Source organism: Octopus sinensis, linkage group LG7 (genome assembly GCF_006345805.1).
Source record: "Octopus sinensis linkage group LG7, ASM634580v1, whole genome shotgun sequence".
In the NCBI taxonomy this organism is placed as follows: Eukaryota; Metazoa; Mollusca; class Cephalopoda; order Octopoda; family Octopodidae; genus Octopus; species Octopus sinensis.
In genome coordinates, this window is record NC_043003.1 from 103,849,343 (window position 1) to 103,876,426 (window position 27,084).

Genomic DNA, 27,084 nt, shown 5'->3' on the forward strand with positions numbered 1-27,084 from the left:
CTCTTTGGCATTTGATGCAGGTCATGATTTCAATTCCTGGACCTGGTGGTGCATTGTGTTCTTGACCAAAACACTTCGGCCATGGGATGTGTATGTCCCATTTTGTTCCACTACCTTTTGCCATCTTTGAGGCAGCTTCATGATCCCATCCTCCCAGAACTTGGCACCTTTCTGGGTCATGAACTGATCTAAGTGTCTTTAGTCTTCCAAAGAATTGAAGTTCTTCCCATTAAGAGAATTCTTTAGGGATCAAAGTAAAGGTGCAAGGTCAGGTGAGTTCAGTGGATGTGGTAGGACATTCCATGCAAGCTGTACCAATTTTTGCTGGGTTTGCACAGATACAGGAGATTTAGAATTGTCCTGAAGGAAGATGACACCTTTCCAATTGGCCAATTCTGGACATTTTTCATTGATTACCTCTTTTAATCAGTCTAATTTGGAACAATAATTCTATACTTTGTGAGTCATGTAGATGGAAACTATATAGAAACCTGTTGATTGGATTGTACCTGTAATTCAAAAAGGTACTGGCATGTTTCCCACATGCTGTGTAGTACAGATTCGGCCTTAGAATTTCATTAAGTGCAGGCATGTCTTTGGAATAATATTTGACTGGCCAATGGAGATTTACCATATTCATCCTCTTTTGTTCTAGTATAAGAAACTATTATCTTTTCTCTCTGAAAAGGAGCAGTGAAGTAGAATAATCAGAAGAACATAGATTGAAATACCTTATGGTATTAAGATACTTTCTGAGATTAAATGCCACTGAGATCTGCTTTACTTTTCATCCTTCCAAAGTTAATAAAATGCCAGTTAAGTACTAGGATTAATGTTCCATAATGTGGTTCATGTCATCATCTGTTCCCTTCTCTCCAAATTTTTGGCTGGATGCTTCTGTAAGAAACTACAATTATTAAGGTAGTGGCATTCATATAGAGACTTCAAGACAACAAGAAGCTCTCCATCAATCCCATCCATACTCCTGCAGAACCTTCCACAAGTCCTATGGAATGTAGTTGTTTGCTTTTTTAAGGCCTACAAAACAAGCAGGCACCTCTTGGCTATACTCTCACAACTTCTTGAAAACTTGCTGCAGTGTGGTTGGCTGTGCTGCTTCTGGGGCAAAAACCAAACTGTTTGGTCAGCTAGATTGGATTCAAGAATATCCTTAGCATAGACGAGGCTTAACTAGAAGATTCCCTTTACTGACGAGGCTTAACTAGAAGATTCCCCTATAATTAGAGATATTCCTCTTGTTTCCCTTTTTGAAAATTTGAATTACCATTCCTGATTGCCACTGCTTAGATGCTTTTCCAGAGATTCTGGCCGCCTGGCACACCCAAGTCAGCCAGTGACTACTTTCTCTATGTAAGGCCTTTAAAATCTTAGGCTGGACTCCATCCTCTCAAGGGGCCTTGCTACATTTGAACTCTTTAATTGCTTTTGTGACCTCAGTCTCTGAGAAATTTGTCATTACTACAAGATGTGCTTCATGTAAGTCAGATGTTGTGACCAGGTTTAGATCAGTAAAGTTTTCTCTCCACCTTACAAGGCTGCATGAGGAGCCCAGCAGTCATGGAAGGGGACTTCTTATTACAAAATTGGTGGATAGTCTGCCAGAATATGTTATTTGCTGATTTAAAATGAAATTCCAGCCCAAAGTCCTCCCATGTCTTCACCTTGGATCCCTTTACCATCTGTGCTGCAATTTTCATGTCTTGTACTGCAAGCGCAAAGAGGAGAACTTATTTCCAAACCAAGCTTTGTAAGCCTTCTTTGCTCAGATGGCATCTTCAACCTCTTGAGCGAACAAGGGGTCCTCCTGCCACCCAGCACCATACTGATTTGCTTTTCCCTGCAGTATTTAACGGTTGAAGCATAAACTGCCAAACTGAACGGTCTCCACTACCTTTCAACATCCTTAGTTTCTTCAAAGAGTTCTCTGAATTTGGATGCAATTGTATCGGCATACCTGGTCCTGACTTCTTTATCAACCAGTGCTTCCCACTTTATCCTGTTGGTCAATCTAGGCCTGCCAGTTTTGTGGGTCTTCTTGGTTTTGGGCCATCTCAGGTTGCAGACAACTAGATGGTGGTCAGTTGGCAGCTCAGCTTCTCTCTTAACATGAACATCCAGCACAGAACCAGAGAGATCAAAGATGATAACAAAATCATTTACTAGTCTGTAAATACCATGCATATTTATGGGTGTCTTTGTGCTGGAAGAAGATGTTCATATAGAGAGCCTGTTACTAGAACAAATTTGATAAGGCCTCTATTTTTGTATTTAGGTACGTGGTCGATGCCAGCGCCACCTTGACTGGCTTCCATGCCAGTGCATGTAAAAAGCACCAACCGATCGTGGACATTGCCAGCCTCCCCTGGCACGTAAAAAGCACCCACTACACTCATGGAGTGGTTGGCGTTAGGAAGGGCATCCAGCTGTAGAAACACTGTCGGATCAGACTGGAGCCTGGTACAGCCTCCTGGTTCCCAGACCCCAGTCGAACCGTCCAACCCATGCTAGCATGGAAAGCAGACGTTAAGCAATGATGATGTAAGGATCACCATTCCTTCCAGTTACTCCTTTCCATGTCAGATCGTTGGTATTAATATGTGCATTCAAGTCTCCCATTAGGTTATATGGCTCTATCTGAACTGCATCTAAAACTGCAGTGACTTTATCAAAGAAGAACCTGCATTCGGTCTTTCTGTTTGCTGCATAAACTTGTACCCACAGAGGCCTATCTGTCAGCCTAAGCTTCCAGAAGCAAATCCCTCTTCTCGATAGGATGTAGTCCATAACACATTTAGTGACAGTCAGGGACTCGTGAGTATTCTCACTCCAACCCGTGCAGTCATTCCTGGCACCATACCTGAATAGTGGTGTTTCCATCCTCCATCCAAATCTTCAATACCAGGACCACAGAACTTTGCTGAGGAAACCCCCAACTATATGTAGCTGGTAACATCTGACCTCCTGCAACCGTTCCCTACCTCTTACCTGTAAAGGTTTTGACATTCCAGTTATCAACTGTCAAGATTTGCTCTCTTTGGGGTCTTGAGATACATAAACTTTGTGTGTCCCGCCTATGCTTCCCTAGCATTTGTGTTCAGATAAATGGTACTAAGTCGAAACTATTCAATGTGGGTGTCGGAGTCCACCAAGGATGCATACTGTCACCTCTCCTGTTCATAATCTTTATGGACAGGATTGACATGTGCACCCAGCTTGGAAATGGTTTCAAGACAAGCAGTTGTAAGATCAGTCAGTTAGAATTTGCAGACAACATTGTACTACTCAACTCATTGGAAGGTGATCTCTGACATGCATTTGATAGGTTTGCTACCAAATGCTGCTTTGTAGGACTAAAAATTAGTACTGCAAAGACTGAGACACTCGTCTTCTCAAGGAGGCCTGTTCAATGCACTCTACATGTGAGTGGAATTCCACTGAAATAGATGGAGGAGTTCAAATATCTCAGTCATTTTCATGAGTAATGGAAGACATAAGCTGCTGCAGTATTGCACTGGCTTTAGTGTTCAGTTATCAGGAGAAAGGAGGTAGGTATAAAAATCAAACCTATTACCTTCAGTTTGGTGTTTGTGCCTACCCTTGCCTGTGGTCAGGAATCATGAATACAGGGTGCAGTGGTATATTTTTAATTTCGTGCATGTGCATTGTTTGTTTTTCATTTTGTCAACTATAGTAGGGTCAGTTGGGCACCGTCTGTAAAAAAAACAGTACCATGATGCAATTCACTCTGCCAGAAATTTGGAAACGTCATGCTGTACTGGAAGCTCTAATATGAACAGATGGTGAACACTCAGAACAACTTTTGGCTTGCCATGTCCCCAAAACATGTACCGAGAATAATAAAAATCAAACATCCAGTCAACATCATGGTGTTTGGAGTGTAGTGATGGTGATGTTATGCCTCCATTCATCTTCCCACATGGCCTCAGACTCAACATGGAGGCCTACATCAAGTGCCTGGAGGAGGTAGTGCTGCCCTGAGTCACGAGGGTGGCTGCTGGAAGACCCTGTATCTGGCAACAGGTCTCTGCACCATACTACACAAGCAGGAGAACCCAGTCATGGCTGTCACACAATTTCTGCAACCACATCACCCTTAACATCTAGCCACCTAACTCCCCAGACTCTAATCCCCTTGATTATTATGTGTGGGGTGCAGTTGAGCGAGAGACCAACAAAACTCCTTGTAACACCAAAGATGAACTGAAGGCAAGGATTATGGCAGCATTCACCAACTTAAACAAGGAGACCATCCAGAAGAGTTGTAGGAGATTCTGAAGTCATCTGGAGGCCGTGGTTGAAGCCAATGGTGATTTTATTGAATAAATTTACTCTTTAGTACTTCAAGATATTTTTATGTAATTTTGGTAAATACATCTCTAAAATGGGATGTCAGTGTTATTTTCATTTTTGTGTAACTTAGGCAACAAAATAGTCACCCCACCCAGTACAGTTGCAAATGCAAGCAGCTGAGATGGGGTCTTTCCAAAATGTCTTTGGAGTAATATTACTTGATAGAGTTCATAGCCCAGAGACCAGGGAAGCACTCCAAGCAGAGCTGCCGCTTCTGAATTGAGAGATCACAACACCAATACTACAGACATATGGTAAAATTGTCCTGGAAAGAATCACTGAATAGGTTTTTATGGGCAAAACTGACTGCCAGGAGATCCTGAAGTAGACCACAAGCAAGATTGTTGGATGACATCCATGAGCTTGGGGATCATGGATCCAGCTAGATCAATTGGAGCTGGTTGCTTCTGACAGGAGCTGATGGAAGGTGTACTTGAGGACTCTGCTCCCACAACCCTCCCAGGAATAAATGGGCAAAGGCAATAAGATAAAAGTAGTGAGGTGACAGAATTCTTAGTGCATTTGACAAAATGCTTAGCAGCATTTTTTCCATTCTTTTCATTCTATGTTCAGATTCTACATTCAACTTTGCCCTTCATCCTTTTGTGGTAAATAAAGGAATACCAATTGAATGACTAACCCTCTTCTACCAAAATTGCTGTACTTGTGCCAAAATGTGGAACAATTATTATTATGATCATCATTATTTCAGCTGAAGACACCGTTTCATTCTTCTAGAGTCAATAAAATCAAATATCAGTCAAGCACTGGTTTCAAGTTAATTGAATTATCCTTGTCTCCATGTTTTGGGCCTTTGCCTATATCCAAAACAATCATTTCTCTTCTGGTCTCCCTTTCTACCTACTTACCAGTGGCTTGTAAGTTTGTACCCCACTTCAAGAAATACTTTCACCTTAACCAACATATTTAACTCTACTTTCTTAATAGTTTGCATCGTTCTAGTAGGGTATTAAGAGCACCGTCCAAGCATGGTCGTTGCCAGAGCAGCCAACTGGCTTCCATGCCAGTGGCACGTAAAAGGGCACCATTCAAGCATGATCATTACCAACGTCGCCTTACTGGCACCTGTGCCGGTGACATGTGTAAAAGATTCAAGCGAGGTCGTTGCTAGTACCGCCTGACTGGCTCCTGTGCCGGTGACACGTAAAAGCACCCACTACACTCTCAGAGTGGTTGGCATTAGGAAGGGCATCCTGCTGTAGAAACTCTGCCAAATCAAGATTGAAGACTGGTGCAGCCATCTAGTTCGCCAGCCCTCAGTCATACGTCCAACCCATGCCAGCATGGAAAGCGGACGTTAAACGATGATGATGATTTAATAGTTTTGTTTGTTTTCTATTTCAGATGTTAACCGGGCAATTGAATTATTGGAAATTCTTCAAATGAGTGAGTTCTTGTTTCTTTTGTATTTGGACCAAATTAAACCCTGGTTCTGTTATTCAAATTTAAGTTATTTAACTCTTTAGCATTTAAACCAACCATGTCTGGCCCCCAAATATTCTACCCATTTTATGTTCCAGACAACCCGATCAGACCTCTCCACCTATTCTACAATGTCATTCTAAAAATAACAAATCACATCACGGAAATCTTGAAGCTAAGAAATAATGCAGGATTAATTCAAAACAATGTAAATAAATAAGCATTACATTTGACGGAGTTGTCTGAATGCCGAAGGATTTAATCCAAACTTTCCATCAAAATTTCGTATTTATATTTCAAACAACAGCTTAATAATGCCAAAGTTATTTTATTAAATTCATTATTTTGAAAATAGATTTGAAACACAAGCAGTGTATTTTAACAGAAATGTGGTAACAAAAGTGCTAAAGTGCTCTAAATTTAAACTTTGCATCACAATTTCATAAATCAAAAATAAAAATTAAATTCGATGACTGACATCAGTGCTAGTGGGGTGCAAAGAGCACCATACGAGTGTGATCATTGACAGAGCGGCTAACCGGCTTGTGTGCCAGTGGCACTTAAAAGGCACCATTCGAGCGTGATTGTTACCAGCATTGCACTACTGGCACTTGAGCCCCGTGCTAGTATTAAGAGCACCATCCAAGCGTGATCGTTGCCACAGCAGCCAACTGGCCTCCGTGCCAGTTGTACGTAAAAGACACCATTCAAGCGTGATCGTTACCAGCATCACCTTACTGGCACCTGTGCCGGTGGCATGTGTAAAAGATTTGAGCAAGGTTGTTGCCATTGCCGCCTCACTGGCACGTAAAAGCACCCACTACACTCTCAGAGTGGTTGGCGTTAGGAAGGGCATCCAGCTGTAGAAACTCTGCCAGATCAAGATTGAAGCCTGGTGCAGCCATCAGGTACGCCAGCCCTCAGTCATACGTCCAACCCATGCTAGCATGGAAAGTGGACGTTTTAAGCGATGATGATGATTATGATGTTCCAAACATTAGCTTAATAATGACAGTTACAACCACATGGCTTTGGGTTCATTCCCACTACACTGCATCATGGACAAGTGTCTCCTGCTATAGTCCCAAGTGAATTAATGCCTTGTGAATGAATTTGGTAGACAGAAACTGTGCAGAAGTCATCATATATATGATTTACAAATGTATGTATGTACATGTGTGTATATCTCCCCGCCTCCTTGCTTGACAATCAATGTTGGTTTGCTTTTTGTCCCTATAACTTAGCAGTTCAGCAAAATAGACCATTGAAATAAGTACCAGATTTAAAATATAAAAAACAAGTACTTGGGTCAATTTGTTTGATGTAACCCTTCAAGATTGTTCCCTAGTATGACTGAAACTAGTAGAAGGTGGAAGATTATTTTAAATAATACACTACCTTTGTTTCGGGTCATTACCTGAAACAAAGGTAGTGTGTTTCAACTGAAGTCTAGTAATGCAGAGTTTAAAAGCACAGAAGTTGGGTTCTGTTACAGTGAACACTTACTATTACATTTATTATCAGAGAGTTTTCATTGACATCTTATTAAATGTTACTTGATGGGTTTAAGCCAAAGTCGTGAGTTTAATCTTGACTAAACCATTGTTTTGGTGGTAGGCTGTAACTGTTATTCATTTGAATGTTGAGCAATGAATTGGTAGAATCCCTAGAGCATCAGACAAAATATTTTGTGGTATTTGTTCCAGCTCTTTATGTTCTGAATTGAAATCCTGCTGAAGTCAACTTTGTCTCTCTTCTCTCTTGTGTTGACAAAATAAAATAATTGATGTAATCAACTAAACCCATCCTCTCAAAAATTGCTGACCTTGTGCCTTAATTAGAAACAATTACACTGTGTAATGCTATTTTTGTCCTTGGGTAGCAGCTGTTATTTCCTATTTGCTTGCCCCTAGAAAGTATGAAAAACGGCTAATATTTCCTTCAAACTTTGCTTTCCTCAAACTTGTCTCCATTTGGACAGCTAGAAGTAAACTGAACTGTTGAGCCTATGATTGTGTATATATACTGCTATCTATGTTGCCAGAATGTTCTAGAAATTCTTGAAACTTTTAGAAAGTTTTAGAAAATTCTGCTTCAGCAACTTGGTGCTGAATCTGTGTGAGATGTAATGGAAAATGGGTCAGTTTCAAAACATTGATGTCCAGGTCACAAAAGCGAAGTCTGATGGGAACAGTAGTCATTTTCTTTGAAAGAAACAAATAGGAAACAGGACTTCAAAGACAAAACACAAATTTGTTTCAGTGTTGTTAAATGTGGAGATAATCTTTAACATTGAGTGAACAAAAATTTAAAAATTAAACTCATTTAAAAGAAAATTTTAGTTCTTCCAATTTACAAAAAAGGACATTTATTTATGAAAAAAAATTTTCTATCTTTATCAATCATTTAAGTGTGTAAAATATCTCTTTGAACCTTTCTGAATTTTTTTACCTTGACCAACATTATCTCAGTTTTACTCTCATTTCATAGTTGAATATTAAGTATTAAAAAGGGGAATTAGCTGAATAAACAGTTGATCCTACAATAAAAAATAACTTTTCATAAATTGTATAGCTTGTGAGTCCCTTTTAAGAATAAATGGATATGGTGTTGTTTGGATTCCCACTGTTCTGCATGTACCCTATGAAATATCTTTCTTTTATTTGGTTCCATCTTTAGACATTGGGAATGCTGGGACGCCACACTGGAGGGTTTGGTCGAACAAAATGATCCGAGTACTTATTGCTTTAGTCTGGTATTTATTCTGTTAGTCTCTTTTCATTGAACTGCTAAGTTACAAGGGATGTAAACAAACCAAACACTGTTTGTCAAGCAGTAAGGGGGAACAAATACACAGACACACACTTGTGTGTGTGTGTGTATATATACATATATTATATGACAGACTTCTTTCAGTTTCCGTCTACCAAATCCACTCACAAGGCTTTGGTTAACACAAGGGCAATAGTAGAAGACACTTACCCAAGGTACCACACAGTGGGACTGAACTTAAATGTGTGTATGCGTGTATGAACACTTAGCCTATGTTTGTTATTTTTCAGAGGGTGAAATTGCTACACCTAATATGTCTGCCCTACAGAAGGTATTACAAAGTGACTTCCTACAGACTGTGCGAGAAGTGTACGAACATGTGTACGAAACAGTTGATATCGCTGGCACTCGTGAAGCCCGTGCCAATGCTACAGCAAAGGTTGGTGTAAAAGTTTTATTTCAGTTGTTTCTTTAGGTAGGTGGGTGGCTGTGTGTGCATGTGTGCCATCGTCATTGTTTTAACATTCACTTCTCAGTGGACATGGGTCAGACAGAATTTATTCAGCTAGATTTTCTATGGCTGGAGGTCTTCCTCATCATTATCCCCAAGTAATATTTCCCCAAGACCTGACATATTTTCATGGGAGATTGAAAATGAAGGACAGAGAGAGATAGTAACACACACACACTCAGGCATGCACTTATTCATAAATATACACACACACACACACATTTTAGGATTTTAATTTCCATTGATCAGATCTATTCATATGACTTGGCTTGGCTCAGGGCTATTGTAGAAGACACTTGCCCAAGGTGCCACAATGTAGGATGGAACCCAAAGCCATTTGGTTGGAAGCAAACTTTTTAAGCACTCGGCCACACCTGCATGTATGTAGTTTATTGTGAGGCTTTGTGTGTGTATAAAGGTGACTGCTATATAGTGGAAATGTCTATACTCGAGAGGTTCTAAGAGTGTGTGTGTGTGTACGTACATGTGTATAGTTCTATGGAGGTGACATGCTATATCTGGATAGTTTTGTGAGTTTATATGTAGACATGTCAGAATGTACTGAACTAGTTTCCTCCTATTTTATTATTTTTGGTCAATTGCAGGCAACTGTAGCTGCCTTTGCTGCCAGTGAGGGACATGCCCACCCTCGTGTTGTAGAACTGCCTAAAACTGAAGATGGTCTTGGTTTCAACGTGATGGGAGGAAAGGAGCAGAACTCTCCTATATACATTTCCCGAATTATTCCTGATGGCGTGGCCGCAAGAGAGGGTGGCCTTAAACGTGGCGACCAACTGATATCTGTCAATGGAGAGGTAAGTCCTACTTATAAATGTTTAGACTCAGAGGTGATTTAGTAAAAGTATAGATTTGGTGATAGTTAAAGAATATTTATTTTATAGAGATTACCACTGATTTGAGAGATTACCACTGATTTAAGCAGCAATTGATTCTGCACCAGAAGAGGAAATAATCTTAAGAATCTAGAATTCTATGGAACTGGCACACTTTAAAAAAACTATACTCAAAGTGAAGATAATTTCATTAAATCAGTAACTTTTCTTCTATGGTATTAAATATACTCTTATTCATCTTTGCTGTCCAAATTCATGGCACTAACAGCTCACAGTTATGCCTCATAACACCTTTTCTTATTTAATTATGCAAATTGTTCCAGGCTGTAAATGTCCCCCACTCATTTTCTCTGTGTCTATGTCTAATATCTGGCGGGAGTCAAGATAGGACAGTCACTGTGCTGTTATAGAAGAATGTGTCCAAAGCTATCCTCATGTCTTCAGGAAAAACATTGACTTTTCTTTAATGGTATGTCATGTGTGTGGGTGGCCGGGTGTTCACCTTCCTGTCACCAACTTCCACTTGTTTCCAAGTGAGGGAATAATTTCCCAGCCTGGACTTGTTTGCATGGAGAACTAGATGAGCATTGTATGAACAATCCTTTTGTTTACAAAGATTGCGCAACATGTCAAGATATATCATGAAACTAGGACATGATTTACAAACCCATTGTTTTCAATTAATCATCATCATCATCATCATCGTTTAACGTCCACTTTCCATGCTAGCATGGGTTGGACGTATGACTGAGGGCTGGTGAACCAGATGGCTGCACCAGGTTTCAATCTTGATCTGGCAGAGTTTCTACAGCTGGATGCCCTTCCTAATGCCAACCACTCCGAGAGTGTAGTGGGTGCTTTTATGTGCCACCAGCACGGGGCCAGTCAGGCAGTACTGGCAATGACCTCGCTTGAATCTTTTACACATGCCACTGGCACAGGTGCCAGTAAGGCAATGCTCGTAACGATCACGCTTGAATGGTGTCTTTTACGTGCCACCGGCACAGAGGCCAGTTGGCTGCTCTGGCATTGATCATGCTCGGATGGTGCTTTTAATACCCTACTAGCATGGGGCTCGAGTGCCAGTTGTGCAACGCTGGTAACAATCACGCTCGAATGGTGCCTTTTAAGTGCCACTGGCATGGAAGCTGGTTAGCCGCTCTGTCACTGATCACACTTGTATGGTGCTCTTTGCACCCCGCTAGCACGGACACCAGACATTGAATTTGATTTTGATTTTTGAATGCTTATATGTAAACAAGGAAAATAGAAATTCACTCACACAAACACACACACACACACATACATATAGACACATACACATTTGGTTTCTGTCTACTGAATACACTCAGTAGGCTTTAGTTGGATCAGGACTCTTGTAGAAGACAATTGTGCAAAGTTCAACAGTGGTATTGAACCCTAAACCACTTAGTTGAGAAGCAGACTTCTTAACATCACAGCTGTGCCTATATATATAATGCTATGTTTTTATCATGGAATCTTCATGAGGGGAAACACAGAGGTGGTTACAATTGATTTCCTCTGAGTATTTTTTATGGAACACCAGCTTGTTTGCTAGAGACAGACGAGCTTGCCACGTCTATCTGGGCACTCATAAAGTAAAGAGCTAAAATGAATGAAACAAAATGTTTTGTCCCATTCTCTGTCAATCTAATGCTTTGAACTCCTGTTTTATTTTACTGACCCCAGAAAAGTGAAAAACAATATTAACTTCAGTAGGTGTTGAACTCAGAATGGAAAATGCCCAAACAAATTTACTACCATCATCATCATCGTTAAACGTCCACTTTCCATGCTAGCATGGGTTGTGAAAAATAACATTCAAGTGAGGGCGTTGCCAGTGCCGCTGGACTGGCTGCTGTGCAGGTGACACGTAAAAACACCATTTGAGTGTGGCTGTTGCCAGTACTGCCTGACTGGCCCTCATGCTGGTGGCACGCAAAAGCACCCACTACACTCTCGGAGTGGTTGGTGTTAGGAAGGGCATCCAGCTGTAGAAACTCTGCCAGATCAGATTGAGGCCTGATGCAGCCATCTGACTCACCAGTCCCCAGTCAAACCGTCCAACCCATACCAGCATGGAAAGCAGACATTAAATGACAGTGATGGTGATGATGATGATACTTATATATATATATATATATATATCACATTGATCACTGTGACCGACCAGGCTATCACATGTTGGTGCACATTGCTGATCACAGTGCGCTTCACATTGTTTCAGCCTCCAAATGACGCCACCCCGCTGACACCACCCCGCTGACGCCACCCCGCTGACGCCACCCCGCTGGCTAAGCGAACAGGCCAACAGAAGAAACAGTGAGAGAAAGTTGTGGCGAAAGAGTACAGCAGGGATCACCCCCCCCCCTCCCAGAGCCTCGTGGAGCTTTAGGTGTTTTTGCTCAATAAACACTCACAACGCCTGGTCTGGGAATGAAAACTGCAATCCTACAACCGCGGGTTCGCTGCCCTAACCACTGGGCCAGTGCGCTGCCACACACACACACACACACACACACATATATATATATATACATACATACCTCTACATATGTGCATCTTTATGCCCACACACACATGGCAGGCCACTCTTAGTGCTATTTGTAGCATGTAACCCAGTACAACCTGTTGCATGGTTGGGCGTCAGCAACTGCTTGACAACCCTATCAAGCCTGCTGGTTATGGAGGATGAGTTTTGTTGGACACTCTGCAGGATGAAAAACAAAACCTGTCAAAGGATGGAAGAACTCAACATTGTCAGTAGCCATCCAACATCTTGGAGTGAGAAACCCCAAGTCTTTGTTTAGACATCTCTCTCCTAAGTGATGTGTGTGTGGGCACGCACATGCACATATGTAGAAGTATATATATATATATATCATTATAATCATCATCATCGCTGTCATTTAATGTCCGCTTTCCATGCTGGCATGGGTTGGACGGTTTGACTGGGGACCGGTGAGCCAGAAATTCCAGCATAACAACAAAGTCATTGTGAATCCAGAGATCTGGCTTGTTTCTGAACTATTTAGCTTTGTTGGTGAGAATCTTAGTAGTGTTGTACAAGCTGTTGTTAACTTTAAATTTCAACATTGTGACAGCCATTGTCTTTAATATTTAAGATAAGATAATTTGTGAGCAATGGTTGTCCTTGTTTACGAGTTGACAGCTACTATGTATATACGTGTATATGTATGCATGTGAATCTGTTTGTGTTTTCTTGCCTTAACCTCATGTGATAGTTGTAGGCAAGTCACTGTCCTAAAGACAGAGTCATTCATTTCCAGTCTTCTGTGAAAATATATCCATTCTGACCAAGGGGGAATATTACTTTACTTGGAAACGCATGAGGAAGGGCATCCAGCTGTAGAAAACTGCCTTAGAAAATTTCATATAACCCATGCAAGCATGGAAAAGTGTACATTAAGTGATGAGGATGAATGCATAAAATACTCCAATCCCTAAAAAACAGAAGCCTCTAGGTAGTCATCAGGATCTTTTCGGTTTGAATGGCAGTTTTTAACATAATTTCTAGGTAACTAAAAAATTTTAAACTTCGTGTACTGGTAGAATCATCATCATCATCATCATCGTTTAACGTCCGTTTTCCGCGCTAGCACGGGTTGGACGGTTCGACTGGGGTCTGGGAAGCCAGGGGCTGCACCAGGCTCCAGTGTGATCTGGCAGTTTCTACAGCTGGATGCCCTTCCTAACGGCAACCACTCCGCGAGTGTAGTGGGTGCTTTTACATTTATAAAACATCTTTTTCTCTTGGCTTTATTGAGAAAATTCTATAGTTTGTTAGATATTTGTTGTTTTTTTCTTCAATTTCTGCAATTTCAACCAATCAATGACGTCTGTTGAGGTGAAAAACATTCTGTGCTGTATGAATATGTCCCTCGTTTAAGAAACAGATTGGGTTTATTTACATTTGTGAAGAAAAAAGATATCCTTCCCCCTAACCCTAACTAACCCTAACTCTAAAACAGATTGAAATGCAATAGATCGATACTAGGGTCATAATTATGGGTGACAATTTCATATGACACCCCTAGAAAAAACTGCCATTCAAACGGAAAAGATCCAGTCATCATGTCTACTGGAAGTTCAATATCCGTCTGGTTCACTTTCCACTGTTTTAAAACAGTGGGGTTGGGAAAGAACAGGATAAAGTAGTAGTATTTAAAAAAGAAAAAAAGAAGAAGGGTCATTTTTGGAACAGGTTTAATCATAGTTTTGCTGTATGAAGATTGACATACTAAACACCGATATTTATTCTATCTCTGTCTGAAAACATGGTGACAAAATGTTTTGATGATGAATGTGTTTTGAACTGAGAGAGGACATTATCAGGTTTATACATGCAGCCTGGCTTGGTGAAACACAGTATATATTTGTTGCTGAACTGATGTCAAACAATTTTATAAGTAAATGAACATATCTTATTGTTTCTTGGGAGGGTCATCATGCCAATAATATTAAACACATACTGACCCAATTTCACTTCTTTATTGCTTGTCAATTGGTTAGTCATCACTTGTTTGTTTAACCTATTAGTTAAACAATCAGTTGTTTGTCAAAGTCCTGGGGCATACCATTGATGAGGTTGCAAATGTCAATGAAAAGACTTTGACAAACAATTGATTAGCTAGTTGGTTAGGTAACTAACCAATTTACTAACAGTAAAGAGATGAAATTGAACCAGTGCATGTGTGTTGTTATTATTGGTATAAAGACTTTCCCAAGAGACAAGATTTGTTCCAGCACACAAGTTTACATCAAGAATCTTGCAAACCAAATAAACTTACTTTCTCCTCATATTTTACAGAGTGTGGAAGGAGAACACCATGAGAAAGCTGTGGAACTGCTCAAGAACGCTGTGGGTAGGTGTCTTCTTTCACAAACTCCCAGGCTGCAAGGTTTTCTTTTGTCATTTAAATATTTCCATTTGCTAGAGCTATGATGTTTTATCCAAGTCATACGTGGTTATGTGGTTAAAACTTCTTAACTACATGGTTTTAGGTTCAACCCTATTGTGTAGTACCTTGGGCAACAGTCTTCGATTCTAATCCTGGGCTGACCAAACCCTTGGGAGTGGATTTGGTGAATTGTTTCCAATATTTTATATATTTTTTCATCCGTTTCAGGTACAGTTCGATTGGTTGTGCGGTATACACCTAAAATTCTCGAAGAAATGGAAGCCAGATTTGATAAAACCCGTTCTGCTAGACGAAGAGCTTCACCTTAGATTCTTCATCAAGTTCAGGAGGGATTTATATTTCCAACCATTCCACCCATGTGATTAATTTCCATGGGATCATCTTCAAACGCCTCCCACCCTCCTCCATTTCTCTTGTTAACTTTTCGGATGTAGTTAGTTGGTCTTTTCAATAATCTGTATATCTTTGTAAACTGCCGAGTTAACCCACTTCATATGAGACACATATTTCAAGAAAATTTTATCATCAAGGTTTTCCCTTTCTTTTCCTTTTTATTCTAGAAATGTATTCTTGTCTTCTTCACAAGATGTAAAAATTGATTTCTGTCGTCCTCTTTTATTGAGGCAACTTTTCAACAAGGAAGAAGACTCACATATAAATGTATGCATGTGTTTGTGTGTGTGTTTGTGTGTGTGTGTATATATATATATATATATATATATATAAGAGAATAAAGGATACGTACGCCGCTATATATATATATATATATATAAAATACAAAATGGGACAAGAATGTAAAACATTTAGAAGACGATACAAAAAACATGGACGGGTCATTCGAAGCCGTCAATCTTCAGTCAAGAACCGGATCATCCTTGCAATTTCAGCTGATTAATCTTGAGATTGCTCCAATCTGGCCAGCCAAGATTTCCAAGGAATCTAATGTGCTTAGCTTAGTTTTTCCTTGGGGCTGGCCAGATTGGAGCAATCTCAAGATTAATCAGCCGAAATTGCGAGGATGATCCGGTTCTTGACTGAAGATTGAAGTCTTTGAATGACCCGACCGTATTTTTTGTATCGTCTTCTGAATGTTTTGCATTCTTGTCCCATTTTGTATTTTATATATATATATATATATATACACACACATGTATGTATATGTGCAGATATATGTATACACACACACACATATGCATACATATTTACAACAGAACTCACTGACGTGTGTCTATATATACATGCATACATGCATGTGTATGATTCTGTATGCATATATGTGGTACATGTTGAATACATTAAAATTTATTATAAAACTTATGAGAAATGGTCTTTTGTTTCTTAATGTTGCAAACTCTTGAAGATGTTATTCTAAACAGGTCTTAAACGAAACAAATCTGTCATTTCAATCAAGCAGCAACTATCTCAGTCTGTAATGTACCAAACAAGAAATTACAACAGCTGGCAGCCATTCCATAAACAAGCTGAGATATCCCATGAACATCATCAAATATATTGACTTCGTACCAATATAGATAACCGTACACAGGCTGAGAACTAAGCTATTCAATGGTAAAGTAGAATAGGATTTAAAAAGCAGTGTTACTTGATCTGGCAGTTACATCCATCAAAAGTGTATGAACATAGTTATCATTCTTAACAGAGCAAAGAAACTATATTCTAAAATTCAAAACCAGAGGTTACAATTTCAAATCTTCTTGATGGTTGTGTACCATTATTTAAATAAAATGGATGGCATTAAGGAAGTGTTTCTGTTTACATAATATAAAGGTGATATTTTTCCCAGATTATCATCATTGTCATTGTTTCTCAAGAGGGCCATTATGCCAATAATGAACACACTCACCAGTTCTACTTCACTTCTTTATTTTTATATTTGCCAATTGGTTAACCGTTTAATCATTAACTAATCAGTTGTTTGATTAATCATTTGGCCGACCAATCAATCAGCTAGGTTTTTGGTGAAATCCTTTCTTCACCATACATGACCTGATCAATGACATGCTCTCCAGGTCTGCTTCAGATCTGTCTGTCTGTCTCCTAGTTTACAGGTTCTGCATATTTATATGGATTTGAATGAGAATGTATGTGAGAGAGAAAGAGAGACTGTGCCTGTGAGTGCATGTTTGTGCATGTGCACACACATACACACATACTTAACTATAATATCCACACCTTACACAGACATGAACATGCACTCACATCCACACACATTTACACACGTCCTCTCTCACACACATACTCACATAATCCACTGCCACACAAATGCACATCAGTACCTACAAACATGCACACACACACACACACACACACACACACACCACACACACACACACACTCTCTCTCTCTCTCTCTCTCTCTCTCTCTCTCTCTCTCTCTCTCTCTCTCTCCCCCTTTCTTTCTTTCATTCTGAGGTTGCAAATAACAATGAAAGGACTTTGACAAACCTAGCTGGTCATTGATTGACTGAATGATTGGCAAATAAAGATAAAGAAGTGAAACAATGTGTTTATTGGCATATTGACCCTCCCAAGATACAACAAAACACGAGTTCACATCAAAAAACTCAAAAACGAAATACTGAAACAAAATATCATTGTATTAGGTTGTTCGGAAAATAATGGCCGATTTTAAAAATAAGCCTATATTCTTAAAAGACCAAACTTGTACAAAGGTTTAATTATTCAAAATATGATTCCCGGAGAGCTATGCATCTTTGGATAAAAATCCAAAGGTTTTGATGCCAAGAAATCCTTGAATTCAGTATCACCTCGGTTTTGGAATTGAAGGTTCTTTGCCTTAAAAAAGTGTCTAAATGCTTGAAAAAGTGGTAGTTGGTGGGTGAGAGATTTGGAGAATATAGTGGATGTGGTAAAAGTATCCCAAGTCTGTGAGCTTCTGTAGTATCATCCTGGAAATGTGTGGTTGAGTGTTATGGAGCAGAAATGGACCACATCAATTAACAAGTGCAGGTCTTATTTTGCTCAATTGAACATGCATTTCTTCCAGTTGTTTACAGTAAACTTCCAATGTAATGCTCTGGTTAGGTTCCAGTAATGGATGACACCAACAGTAAATCACCAGACAGTCACCATAATCTTCTGCTGATGCAACTTCGGTTTTGGGAATTGGTTGGGTGCTTCATCATGATCAAGCCATTGACTTGATCACTTACGATTATCATAAAGATTCACTTTTCATCACAAGTCACTGTTTGATCAAGAAATGGGTCATTAGAATTTCACAGAGAGAGCATCAAACACACCTGAAAATGCTGAGTTCTTTGATTTTCATTGCAGTTGTGCCAGAGCCATGTATCAAGTTCTTTCACTTAGCTGATTTTCTTCAGGTGATCTGATACTGTTGAAACACTGATACCAAGTATATGAGACATTTTTCTGGCACTTTGTCATGGCTTTTGTTCGACTATTGTTTTCAAATGTTGATCATCAAATCAAGGGTGGATGGACATCCTCTAGCTTCTTGATCTTCAAGGCTCTCATCCCTACTACAGAATCTCTCAAACCACTGTTGTACCATCTGATCACTAGTGGACCCTTCACCCCATGCTCTGTTGATATTGGTAGCAGTTTGGGAAGCATTATGTCCAAGCTTGAATTCATGCCAAAACAGTAAATGCATTTCTTCTTTTTCATGTTTGAAATTAAGGATTTCTACACTTCAAAATTATATTCTGAAAGAAATCAACAAGAATGCATTTGAGTACACATCAATGATTAAGCATGTAAAATTTTGTCTGAAACACCATAAAAATAACATCTTAAATTGAATTTGAAGAAATGTTTCCAAAAAATCGGACACTATTTTCCAAACAACTTAATAGTTGTCATTGTTATCATCATCATGTTTCCATGCTAGTATGGGTTAGATAAGTCTGCTTCATCACAGCATCTCCATTCTGTTGTCAAGGCTCAGTAGCAAGTGATTATCCTTCACCAGATCTTCCAATGTTTTCCTCAGTCTTTCTCTTCCATAAACTTGTTCCATTTTGACCACCGGACTTTTCTTCACCCAAATATCATCCTTCATACTGGGTGTTTGGGCTAAATTTGACAGTTTGTATAAAAGGAAAAAATATATATACCATCCAGAAGTAAAAGTATTTTTAAAAAATCCAAAAATATGTAGAGAGGCATGATGCAGTCAGAACACCTGTTGTGTCCCTTTCAGCTGGCCATGGGTTTTATAGTCTCTGTTGCAGCTGCCCCTGTCATGTCTCACTGCCTTTAGAGGGCTCAGAGAACACTGAGCAGCAGTCAGGGTGTTGGTCCTTTCATAACCAGCACAAATTCTCATAACACAAGAAGCTCTTTTCCAATATTCTGATGGTCTCCAGTCCACTGTGTCAGCTAACTTTTTCTCAACTTCTCAACAGTTTTAATCTTTATGCTTTTTAATGCCTTCGACTGTTCACCAATACATAGAGCTGTTCCTGAAAATAAAAGACATTAAAAAAAATCATCAAATTTGGCCCAAACATCCTGTACACACTCTATTAACCAAATCTATTACATATATCACTATGGTTTGATCTGATTATCAAGAAGTTTCTTGCTGATGAATCGGCATAAAATGTAGTGTATTTATAAATATGCTGTGCTGCAGGAGACTCGGCAAGTGCAAGTGTGACCATAACCTTGTGGCCTATGCTAGGGGTGTAACCAGTCCACTTGTGTGTGCCTTTTCTTCATTGGACACTAAACTCTGCTTGCGAAGACCAGTTGAGGCAAGTGAAATCAAACTCGGTGACTGGCATCCGTCGCTAGTGGAGTGCTAAGAGAACCATATGAGTGAGATCGTTGCCAGAGCAACAAGCTGGCCTTCGTGCTGATGGCACGTTAAACACACCATTCAAGTGTGATCGTTACCGCGTCGCCTTACTAGCACTTGCACTGATGGCATGTGAAATATTCGAGCGAGGTCGTTGCTAGTACCGCTGGACTGGCTCCTGTGCAGGTGGCACATAAAAAGCACCATTTGGGCGTGGCCGTTGCCAGTACTACCAAACTGGCCCTCATGCTGGTGGCACTTTAAAAGCACCCACTACACTCTCGGAGTGGTTGGTGTATGGAAGGGCATCCAACTGTAGAAACTCTGCCAGATCAGATTGGAGTCTGGTTCGCCAGACCTCAGTCAAATTGTTCAACCCATGCTAGCATGGAAAGCAGATGTTAAATGATGATGATGTAAATATACATTCTGAAAACAAGGCTATTAATCCTGAAACCTTTATATAAACAACTATCAAAGATTTATATAATTAATGACTCTAATATTTTAATAAAACTATTAGACTATTATATAGGGTGATCCAAATGTGCTCTTAGTAATAGTGGTTTCAAGTTTTGGCACAAGGCCAGCATTTCAGGGGAGTGGGTAGGTTGATTACACTGACCCCTGTACTCAGCTGATACTTATTTTATCAATCCTGAAAGGATGAAAGGCAAAGTCAACAATGATGGAATTTGATCTAGGAATGTGAAAACAGACCAAATGCCGCTAAGCATTTTGCCTGGCATCCTAACAATTCTGCCAGCTCCTCATCTTCACTCATATTATTTACCCTCTAGCTTTCGGATTATTCCGTCAAATATAATTCATATTATTTTGCACTAATTTTATAGCTTTGAGATTTCAATGATGTGATTCTTTTTAGAATGACATTGTAGGGCAGGTGTAAGGGGCTAAATCTGGCTGGTTTGAATGTAAAATAGGTAGGATATTTGGGATGGATATGGCTGGTTTGAATGCTAATGGGTTAATATTAATAATGAATGTAAGAAGAACAAGTGTAAGAATGTCAAATAAATGAAGAAATTTGTTGAGGTTCTCTTGCAGACTACCTCACTAATGAATGCCAGTGATCAGAGCTCAGCCTATGGATATAGTACAAGAAATGAGGAAGGGTCAAGGCTTTGGAAACCTGGTCAGTCACCTGATAGTCTACAAATAATGTGAACATGCAAATTAGAGACTTCCTAGTCATCGGGAAATGGGATAAGTAAATGGTTGTGAATACTAAGTCTTTTTTCTAAAGAATCTACCACTCATCATAGTCTAATGATCAAAGACCTCAATATAAGAGCCAGATTGACTTAGAGGCACAAGGCAATCGAAGGGAGGATATGGAAGCTAGATCCTTTGGCTAGACTTAAGTTCAAACAAATAGCTGATGTATATGAAGAAAGAGGAGGAGATAGACTTTCTGTAAATTGACCTGATGTGACTAAATCTGTGGATGAAGCCAAATGGAAAGTAATGTGATGATGGGATGGTTGAACAGATGCCCATAAAAGCTAAGAAAAATGAGAAGAAAGGTAGGAAGAGGGAACAATATAAGACAACTAGAAAAGCTAGATATCAAGTATGTATGTTGCAATGAGAGGAACTAAAAGTGGTTTATCAATGTTTTGTAATGAGAGGATCAGATATGTGAGGTGTTATAGATTGCAAAGCAGTGTGTCAGTAAATCAAGGGGATGTTAAGGGAAAGTATGTCAGGATGATAAACTGGTACGGTTTCCTTTTATTGATGCCAAAGCAAAAGAAAGATATAGAAACGTTGTCATCAGAGTTCATTGGATTAGGAGAATACATGAGATATACAGGGTGTCCACAAAGTCTGGGTACATGGAGTAAATAAAATCATAACATAATTAAATATAAGAAATAATAATTTCTTAAAGTATGTGTTAATTCCCATGTGGGTGCATGGAGTAAATAAAATCATAACATAGAGAATTAAATATAAGAAATAATAATTTCTTAAGGTATGTGTTAATTCCCATGTACCCAGACTTTGTAGACACCCTGTAGTTCATGTCTGTGCCCATAAGTTGTTGGTATTTGCAGACACTACATTTGCTGAATACCCAATTTTTTCAAATGCTTGAAAGTATTATATTAATCTGGTACTCTATCAAATTCTAGTTTGCTGGAGGACAGTGATGACATGTGCTTTGGGGAACTAAGTCTCAGAGGATGTTCAGAGGTGGGTAGAATGCATGTGGAGGAACAACAATCTTTCAGTAGATTTAGGGTAAAAGTAAAATTTATCTGTTTCTAGATTTAAGGTGACATATTTAAAATTTACCTTAGAGAGATTTTAGAACATGGTTGAGTCCATAAAATAGGATTTAACTACACCTCCATTTAGAGCACAGTTTAAGCTATCTTTTTTGTGGAAGAAGGTTTATGTTCCTATAACCTGTGTTAATTCTGTATGTGTTACCCCACCCTCCATATTCACCAGATCTCGAATATGGAGGGCGGGGTAACACATCCCAGCTGAGCTGCAGTAATTTTTGTCTGGTTCCCAAAGCATCAAGTGCCCAAAAGGAACTTTCTTATCTTCCATTTTAAAGGGTTACAGAATTAACACAGGTTATAGGAACATAAACCTTCTTCCATGAAAAGATAGCTTAAACTGTGCTCTAAATGGAGGTGTAGTCAAATCCTATTTTATGGTCTCAACCATGTTCTAAAATAAGTTGAAAGGTAAGCTACTATAAATCGGCATGAACTTTCCGGACAACCCAATACATGGAAATAACAATATAGACACATAAAAACACAAAAACATTTCGAGAGGAATGCATTAGGCAATTAATAAAAATCATAATATCATAAGAACATTCTTACCACAAAAGATGTTGACTACAGTGTGAGGGATTGTTACTGGGAGGTTGAGGGCTGAGGAACTTATCCAAGGTTGTTTGTTGTTTATGATGCACATCTCTTTATACAACACTATATAGGTACTGAGCTCATTATAAACTCTTGTAATTTCTCTGTTATGTTCACAATTAGGATCATTATCAGCAAAAGCCTGCAGACCTTCTTCTATAAGTGTCAACCCTTTAGCAATAATTTTTGTGATCAATTTAAGTGGTGCAGGTGGAACTTCCTTCATCTCATCTGTATTTTCAGCTTCTTCTTTTTCTAACAGCATCTCTTCCTCATTAAACTTTCTCTTGGGACACTGGCAACTCAGTTGTATCATCCTCTACAATTTCTTCAAATCCTACATCCTTTGCAAGTTTGATGTAGACTTTCTTCTTGAGGAAAACTTGTGATACCATGGATACAGTGAGGCCATATATTTTTTCCAAGCACTATTCTAAGTTGAAGGTTTCACTTCATCCAATGACTCAGCTATATTATCCAGAGCATCCATTATGCTGAATTTCTCCCAGAAATCTCTAACTGTAGGTTTATCCTCCCTGTCAGTTGCTTTCATAATTTGCTTGAAAGTTCTCATATTATATGCCTTGAAGTTACCTTCATCCATTGGTTGGAGCAACAAAGTTGTATTCTTGAGGATATATTCTACTCTCGCATTATCAGAAATGTAATCTAAGTTCAGTGGGTGGCTTGGTACATTATCTAAAAGAAGCCATGCTTTGTTGGAAATATGTTTGACACTGACCCTTCTTCCTTCAGATCACACTATGCTATATTTAATAAAATCTAGGACACACTGGCTAACATAGTCTTAGAAACATTGAATAAGAAGTGAGATGGTCGTGACTGGAGTGCCTGTGATCGTAGATTTGTTCTAATATTACTAACCAGAGCTAAATAATATAACAAGCCCATGAGAGATTCTATATGCAATCTCTTGACCTGCTAGAAGGAGCACCTGAATATCTCTCATTTTGCACACTGCCATCTTAAAACTGGAAGGACATATTAGATAATGTAGTCTTTGATACTCTATACCAGAAAAGAAGACATGATGGTCTTGGCTGGAACGCCTTCAATCACAGATCTACTGAATCTGACCCAGGGCTAAACAAGTTTCTTTGTCTGCTATAAATCACATCCAACTATCTTAAGAAATGGAAGAGCACTTTAGATATTTAGTATTAGATACTGTTTGAATAAAAGATGTGATGGTCACAGCATTCACACTCTTGATTACTTTGAGATAAAAAGAAGAATCTTCTATGCTATAATTTTTTTCTGAAATCTGTTCTGGATACTATGCAGCAATGGATTGTTGATTAGCAACTGAAGCTGGATATTGACAAGTATACCTCTATACATTTTGGGAGAAAAAGCCCAGAGCTTATCAACTTTCTCAACAACATCAATCTCAAGAAATTTGAAGCAAAACATGACACACACATTATTGTCTACAATGATCTGCACTGGACAAACCACATTTCTAATAGTATAAAAAAACCCAAAAAAGGTGTCTTAGCATTACTCATTGAGAACATCGAAACCATTGTCAACTGTTCACTGGTTATTTATTTAAAGCTATATATATATATATATATATATATATATATATATAGCTATGCTACATCTACACTTAGAGTTTGCATTGCCAGTTTGGAATCCTCATCTTGCCCAGAATATTAATTTGCTGGTCGCTCATTCAGAGATGTGCAACCCATCAAATACCTTCTGTCAGTCACTAACCATATCATGAACATCTTGCTTCTCTGGGCATTGAGACACTAACAGTATTAATATTTTGTGGCTGATTTGGTAGAAGCCCTCAAGATTAGCTACTATTTTCCCAATAACAACTTTTAGCTACTTTTTAAAATTCAATATCTCTACTATACATGGACATGCATATAAATTCAAAGAACAATGCAGCACCTATGACTTTCATTAAAAATTTTTGACACTCACAAATATTGAATCATGGAATAAACTACTCACATCAATTGTAAGCTGTCATCCTTTAACAATTCTATGCTTTCTGAAATTCACTAACACTTTCCTGATGTACCAATTTCTTTACTACCCACAAGGGGCCAAACACAGAGAGGACAAACAAGGACAGACAAACGGATTAAATCAATTATATCGACCCCAGTGCATAACTTGTACTTATTTAATCGACCCCGAAAGGATGAAAGGCAAAGTTGACCTCGGCGGAATTTGAACTCAGAACATAACGGCAGATGAAATACCTATTTCTTTACTACCCACAAGGGGCTAAACACAGAGAGGACAAACAAGGACAGACAAACAGATTAAGTTGATTATATCGACCCCAGTGCGTAACTTGTATTTAATTTATCGACCCCGAAAGGATGAAAGGCAAAGTCGACCTTGGCGGAATTTGAACTCAGAACGTAACGGCAGATGAAATACCGGTAAGCATTTCGCCGGCGTGCTAACGTTTCTGCCAGCTCACCGCCTTATTCACTATTCCTGATGTACCTATGCATCCTTTACTCTTCGTGGTGTTTTTAATGATCACTGTCCTGTTTTCTTCTATTTTATCCTGAGGACCGTGGATGCACTTTTCTCTTCCATTGTTGTCCTCTTTTGGCTTATATTCTACTTTCTGTCCACTCTCATTCTTTTCTAACATGTTGTCGTGCACTTGAGCATTGTATACAATCAACTTATTATCATTTTTATTACTTAAATTTTTTTAGAGTGTGGTTAAATAACAATATATTGTCCACTGGTGTGGACTGATCCTGCATACATTTACATCTTTATATCTATGTTGGCTTACTTAGTGACAGAGATATCTTATTAACATGTAACTAAAACATCATCATCATCATTAACGCCCGCTTTCCATGCTGGCATGGGTTGGACGAATGACTGTGGGCTGGCGAACCAGATGGCTGCACCAGGCTTCAATCTTGATCTGGCAGAGTTTCTACAGCTGGATGCCCTTCCTAACGCCAACCACTTTACAGAGTGTAGTGGGTGCTTTTACATGCCAGTCAGGCAGTACTGGCAACGACCTCGCTCGAATCCTTTACACATGCCACCGGCACGGGTGCCAGTAAGGCGAAGCTGGTAACGATCACGCTCAAATGGTGTTTTTTACATGCCACCGGCACAGAGGCCAGATAGCCGCTCTGGCAATGATCACGCTCGGATGGTGCTCTTAATACCCTATTCGCATGGGGCCCGAGTGCCAGTAGAGCAACGCAGGTAATGATCATGCTCAAATGGTGCCTTTTAAGTGCCACTATCTCATACCTAGATCATGTTCAATTAGCATGGAAACTGAGGTAAGCCTCACTGAAGTAAGCCCCAGTTTCCAAGGCATATAAGCAACCAAGCGTACAGGATTCCCCAAAGGAACAAGACACCAGTCTACTACAATGTTTACTGACGTTGATAATATTTTCAGTTAAGTTGACAGCAAATACAGGAGACAAAGTGTATGTTCAAGGTCGCGGTGTGCCACCTGGTGCAGGAATTTAACCTACAACCTTATGATAATAAGCTCAACACTCTAATCACTCTAATCATTAGGCCACAAGCTTTGACAATTGAAATTTAGTATATTGAATTCACTGGAAACTGAATAAATTCTGAATTCTGTTATGCTTATTACATCCAAATGAAATAAAAAGATTGAGTACTATAGAGATACAAGAATATTAGCCATCATATGACAGGTAACTTAGAAAGCATACTTTTGCCATCAGGAAAATATAGCATACAAAGAAACAATTACAATTTAAATTCTATAAAATATTTCAGTGTGTACACAGAATTAGGAAATGAATACTAATTTTCAATAAGACAAAATATTTATTAATTTAAAATCAAATAAAAAATTCAAAAAATTCAAAAAGTAAATCCCTCTCTCTCTCTTTCGGAGAGGCACTGAGCAGCTATACGCACACATACACACACGGCAGTAACTTCCACCTACCAAATTCAATCACAAAGCTTCGGTCGACTCGGGGCTATAGCAGAAGACACCTACCCAAAGTGCCACGCAGTGGGACTGAACCCGAAACCATGTAGTTAGGAAGCAAGCTCCCTAGCCACACAGCCATGAAAAAATGAAAACCATATTCTTTGCATTGATTTAATAGTATGTTAGTTTACATTCTCTTTCTGCACACACACACACACACACACACACACACACACACACATTAACTCTCTCTGTATCTATTTTTTATTCTCTCTCCCCATCTCTATACAATGTAAAGCATAACCCAAAGGTATCACCATCCAACCAGCATTTATATCAGCTCTTTTTATTTTATGGTGGTAATTAAAATTTCTAAATATAATATGTTTTCCCAGTTCTTTCCTTCACCATTTTTTTGGAACTACAGCCCATTATCTTGTTTGAATTCCAAAATTTAATCTTAATTTAG

The 27,084-nt window shown here is 39.1% G+C and overlaps 1 protein-coding gene across 4 annotated transcripts in view; it reads left to right on the forward strand.

Annotated features, from left to right (window-relative positions):
- Positions 1-15,662, forward strand: part of LOC115214016 (protein lin-7 homolog C) — a 38,162-nt gene extending 22,500 nt beyond the window's left edge. For 3 of the 4 annotated variants that reach the window (XM_036505037.1, XM_029783034.2, XM_029783035.2), the window contains 5 exons: positions 5,758-5,799; positions 8,898-9,046; positions 9,724-9,933; positions 14,825-14,879; positions 15,144-15,662. In XM_036505037.1, the coding sequence (XP_036360930.1) occupies positions 5,796-5,799; positions 8,898-9,046; positions 9,724-9,933; positions 14,825-14,879; positions 15,144-15,244 (519 nt within the window). In that variant the 5' untranslated portion in view covers positions 5,758-5,795 and the 3' untranslated portion in view covers positions 15,245-15,662. The remainder of the gene's footprint in view (positions 1-5,757; positions 5,800-8,897; positions 9,047-9,723; positions 9,934-14,824; positions 14,880-15,143) is intronic. The other variant, XM_029783033.2, reaches the window with a different exon arrangement.
- Positions 15,663-27,084: the final 11,422 nt, after the last annotated feature.